Consider the following 5195-nt stretch of genomic DNA (forward strand, 5'->3'; position numbering starts at 1 on the left):
AGGAGTGTCCTGGAAGGCTTGTACCATGTGAGTCCAGGAGAATGGCAGGTAGCAGCAATACCCTGGCTCGGGGGCACGGTGACCTGAGACTAAACGCTACCTCACTTGGCCGGGCAGGGGCAGGGACCACCTCTTCTAAGGGGGGTGGGGGGGGTTTTTCCTGCAGCAAGTTTTCTTTCTTTCTTGTTAGAAGGAAAGAGAAAACCTCAAACCAGGGATGCAGAGGAAATTAATGTGTATGCAAATGAGCACTAACCAAGAAGACAAGGGGAGCAAAGGAACAAAATGAATTTTAATGGACGTGTGCGGCAAGCATGCTGACAGACAACACAGCACACGACACAAACATCACACGCAAATCATGTTGTGCTGTGAGCTCCTGCGGAGTACACGGGACCCCGCCCCGCCCCCACCGCTGGCTCCTCTGCAGCCGCGAGTCCAGAGCACGTTAGTGGCTGGACACGCCGCTGGGCGGATGGGATCACAACACGCCACCGTGACAACCAGCAGCACAAGCAACACCCTGCCCATGTTTTCAAGGTGCGTAAAGCAACGTGGCGTTACTGGGCCCGTGAACTTGGTCTCTGCACAGCCCTTCTCCTTTCTCCGTCTGGCCGAGGTTAGACCTTGTGCAGCTCTACCACCTTCCAGACAGGAGGCAACCTGGGAGCAGGTGACCCGCTTCCCGTGGAGCTTGAGTGTGTGTGTGTGTGTGTTTGGGGGGGTGTTTCTTTTTGGTCTTGTGGACACAAAAGGCATCACACGGGGTGGCCCTGAGGATCAAAGCTGACACACGCACATGTCTGTGTGCACTTCACTGGAAGCGTCACACACCAGGTCAGGGACACACGTTCTAATCCAGAGCCAGACAGACATGTGACGTGGGGCCCCACACTGCCCTGGAGCAACAAGGCAGACTTCTTTACAAGGAGGCGGGTGTGTTTTACGGCAGAGATCCAAGAACAGAGCACACGTCCCCAGAACGTCAGAAGCGGACCCTTAGTGTCTGTCTACATGCCCATCCACAGTCACGAGCAGACATGTATGCACAGACACACACACACACACAATGCTACACAATGTTATCCTGACAAAAGAAAAAAAAACATGCATCAGGAGATGGAGAGACAAACGAGACTGAACTCGGGGGCCCACGTATCAGTCTGCGGTCCCCCCCGACGGTGTACATATGGCAAATGGCAGACGAGCGAGGGGAGTTTCAGGGCCGATGGACGCCGGGCTCGGGCTTGCTCCTTTAGACCTACGCCTCGTTTGTCAGCACCTGCTCCCAAGGACCAGGACTTCCGCGGAGTCTGTGTGGCCCTTTCACCGTCCCACCAACTCCCCACCCCACCCCCCACCTCCTCAGAGAGCCTCCAGGAAATGAGAACCCGGGTCTGAGGGGGACCTCGGGGATGCCACCCCGACTCTGAGGCCAGGAGGCACGCACTGCACGTGGGCTCCTCGGGATGGGCCACCCAGTGCTCTGTTCAAGTAACCAGGATGAACCAGAAATGGCTTTTGCTCTATTGATTTGAATTTAACCACAATTTTGACACCTGGAGCATGGCCTGCGCGTCGGGGGGGAGGGGGAGCTTCCTTCCGAGGCATGCTGGTGCTGGTGTGGCAGCCGCACGCTGGGCCACGCATGTCGGAGTCCCAGGGGACCAGGCGCGGTGGTCACTGCTGCCACAACAGCAGTAGCATGCCGTACCCCAGGTGCAGGCAGCACCACCTGACACACTTGGCAGGACTATGCGAGAGGGCCCGGCAGCGGTCTCACGACACTGGAGCTGGCAAGCTGATCGGGGACACCTTTCTCTGGTAAGAACAAGTCTGTCCCTGGTGGAATGTTACACAGTGACCCTGGGTTTCGGTTTGGGTACAACAATCTCCCACCTCGCACGCTAGCCTTCCAAGTCACGACTAGCCCCTGTGGTACCCACGTTACCTCGGCCAGGTTAACAAGAGCTGCAGCACAGGACTGCCCCTGTTAGTGCCACCGGTGAGCCATACCTGTCCAACTCTAGTTTTCATCTTCTTTGTGCTGAAAGCTCACTTAATGTCAATTACGCATCTAAGGTTTTCGCTGTGAAATCTCGATAAAGTAAAAAGCTCACAATAAATAAAACAAAAAATAAGTATGTTGCTTTAAGGCAAACTGGGCACGTGCCAGTTGAGAGGACTCCAATAACATGGGTTAAACGCAAACAAACGTGGAACCAAGGAAGCTACGCAGTAAGTAAAAAATGAACACCGTGGTGAAGTGGGGCCGAAATGACTCAGGAGGGAAGGTCTTCACAGCGGGCGCAGTCTCACAGTCCTGACCAGGGCTGGTCACCGGCTGTGCGCCTGCTGTTAAAGTTTTTGTAGTTTTGGTAGGTTTGGGAGCGGTAACTAACCCGAGGTGACCCTTGCTCCACGGGCAAACCATTCTGAGAAACTTGCTCTTCTCCTTTGGAAGGATCCCTGTGGGGGGAGAGGAGGGGGTGGGGAACAAGGGTGGGGGGAACATCATCGGTCAATTTTAGGACAAGTTTCCTCCTCCCTGCAAAGTCCCCGTCACCCACTCTTCCCAAGTGTCTAATGCGGATTCTAGGGCAGTGGTTCTCAATCTTCCTATTGCTGCGACCCTTTCATACAGTTCCTCATGCTGTGGTGACCCACAACCATAAAGCGATTTTCATTGCTACTTCCTGTCATTTTCTACTGTTACGAATCGGGTGACCCACAGGTTGAGAACCGCTGTTCCAGAGTCTGCCTCCTGGGCGTGGCCCTGCCCCGCCCCCACCCCCAGCAAGATGAGTGCCCACAGAGGACGTCTGCTCCTCACTAGAGCTTAAAGCAAGTTATCCGCAGTGTCCCCAAAGCCCACTCATCTGACCTGTGGGTGCTCTGCCTAACCGCTCCGTCACGAGGAGGTTCTGAGCAAGTGAGTGTGTGCGTGTGTGGGACAGGCACGCTTGCGTGCATGCCCCACCCCATCTACTCTCAGCGGGTGCGAGCCTGTGAGGAAGCGAGTCCCTGTCGTGCAGAGTGACTGCACTCTAGACGCTCACGCAGCGTTTCTGCCGGAGAGACTCACCACTGCTGGGACCCGGGCTCCTCCGAGGCCTTGGTGCTGGGCTCGGGGGAGGGGGGCCGCCGCCGCCGCTCCTCTTCCTCTTGCTGTCTGCGCACTTCCAGTAGCTCCAGCTGGGGGTGGAGGGGAGGGCAGGGTGCCATCAGCAGAGCCCAGGTGGGTTCCTGCCGGGAGACTCGGGGCACCCTCCTGCCTGGGCTCCAACACGGGGGGTAGGGGGGTTCACATCCTACGCCAAGTGGAATTGGGTCCCAGGAATGGCAGCCAGCCTGCATCTCTGCATCGGCGGGCTGCAGGACAAGTGCGGTCCCTTCCACGGGTGGGCACCGTGCTGTCAACTGGAGCGGTGCCTCCTGTGACCTCACACTTAACTTCTGAACCAGTCAAGAGCCTGGAAGGCCCTGTTCGTGAGGGTCCCTGCTGACTGCCCCCCAAACAGAGCTGCAGGAGTCCTCACAGGGGCTTCATGTGCTCAGCCAGGGACCGCCGACCTGTCCCAGAGAGCTGTCTGACGGAAAGGACTGTTTCATGAGAAACCCGCCCATGTCGGAAGGATGCGTTTTTTAACACAAAAATAAACACGTCTGTTTTAAACGCCCAGAACAGCAGAAATTGGGGGCGGGGGTGGCTTATGGAGGCAAAGGGGTTCAAGCGAATGGCTTTCAATTCAGAGGGCAACGCCTTGGGAGAGATCGACCACAAGCAAGTTCGAGGTGAAAGCCTCCACCATGCTGGTAGGAGGACACCAGGGACGAGAAGGGCTTGTTTATGATGGCCTGACTCCGCCAAGTTCTGGAAAAGGATCTTCAGATCCTCGCCCTCGAAACGAAACTAAGGCTTCTGGGAGATATTTGAGAAAAGTGGACCCCCGCCACCCAAGTCCCGGGCCCAAGGCTGTCAGAAGCGATCCCAAGTCCAGGGGCTGAGCCTGGGTCCCCTCTCCGGGCCCTGGACCAAGAAAACCGATCCCTAGGGTCAGACGTTCCCAAGCAGAGCAGTGAGGGGGCTTCCTGGTCCAAGACTGCAGCAGGCAGGCAGGTTGTCCGGGGCCACCCAAGACAAGTCCAGCCAGCGCCCGGGTACTCACCGTCGTCAACCTCTCCAGGGCGGAGAACCTCTCGTCCCAGGTGGCCGCAGACTTCTCAAATGCCTCGTGGCGTTTGATGAGCTTCTCCACCTCATCCACACTCTGGCCGATCTCCCGGCTGGAGAGGTATGGCTCCTGTCCGAGCAGCCAGGCTTCGGCCACACTGGCGTCCCTCGAGAACTGATGAACCTCCAGAACTGCACAGGGGGCGGGTGTGTGTGTGTGAGTACTGGCACCGCTCCTGACACTGCCCTCTGGCGGCAGCTGCCGAAACAGCGGCTCTCCTCCGTCTGTACCTAGGTCCCTCTCTCTTGGGTGGCTGTGCTGCCCTTTCCTTTGGGAGGATAGGGGAGGGGACAACTTGGGCTAAGGTCATGCTGCAAAGCTGTACGAAGGGGCATTCAAGGGTCTACTTCTGTATATGCACTCCACAGCAGCCCTAGGATGCAGGCTCTGGTTTCAATCCAACTTCCCGCTAAGAACACTGGAGAGGGTGCTTGTGGTCTGGATGCTAACAGTGTTGACCTTCTATGAGCACTACTGCTTCTTGAAGAGGGTCAGGATTTGGGGGGGTGGAGGGGGTTCCAAACAACGCTTAGCTCAGTCATGGGGTAAGAAACACACCCACCGGACATGCAGAGAAATCATTATGATGTGAAACAGGACATCACAACGTGAGAACCACTGTGAACAGTGGCACGCGTGAAGAGACAGGGCTGCATCCAGCAGCACCGGAACACAAGCTCGGAGGTGTCCCCGCCCCAGAGACCCGCGGCCCGTGCTTACTCAGTCTCAGCCACTCCCATCGGTCTTCCCACTTGTCAATCATCTCTTTCCTCTTCTCCGTCAGCTGCAGTAACTTCTCCTTGATCTGTGGGGAGAAAGCCTGGCTTAGCACCCGTACGCACCATGTCCTCACCCAGCCAGGGTTGCGAGGTCCCTCCACTGGGGAAGAGGAGGGAGCGAGAGGGGGTGGGACGGGTTCACACAGAGCTGCTGAGAACTGCAGGGTCACTTGTCCCCTGC

At 57.1% G+C, this 5195-nt stretch overlaps 1 protein-coding gene across 1 annotated transcript in view; it reads right to left on the bottom strand.

Annotated features, from left to right (window-relative positions):
- SPTBN1 (spectrin beta, non-erythrocytic 1) overlaps positions 1 to 5195 on the bottom strand; it is a 127758-nt gene that overhangs the window by 4067 nt on the left and 118496 nt on the right. Inside the window, exons 28-31 of the mRNA XM_030886672.2 lie at positions 4956 to 5040; positions 4170 to 4366; positions 3086 to 3195; positions 2403 to 2469 (exon numbers count right to left, since the gene is read on the bottom strand). Of these exons, the coding sequence (XP_030742532.1) occupies positions 2403 to 2469; positions 3086 to 3195; positions 4170 to 4366; positions 4956 to 5040 (459 nt within the window). The remainder of the gene's footprint in view (positions 1 to 2402; positions 2470 to 3085; positions 3196 to 4169; positions 4367 to 4955; positions 5041 to 5195) is intronic.

Source organism: Echinops telfairi, unplaced genomic scaffold (genome assembly GCF_000313985.2).
Source record: "Echinops telfairi isolate 266 unplaced genomic scaffold, ASM31398v2 ScPeMD7_2573;HRSCAF=3158, whole genome shotgun sequence".
NCBI lineage: Eukaryota > Metazoa > Chordata > Mammalia > Afrosoricida > Tenrecidae > Echinops > Echinops telfairi.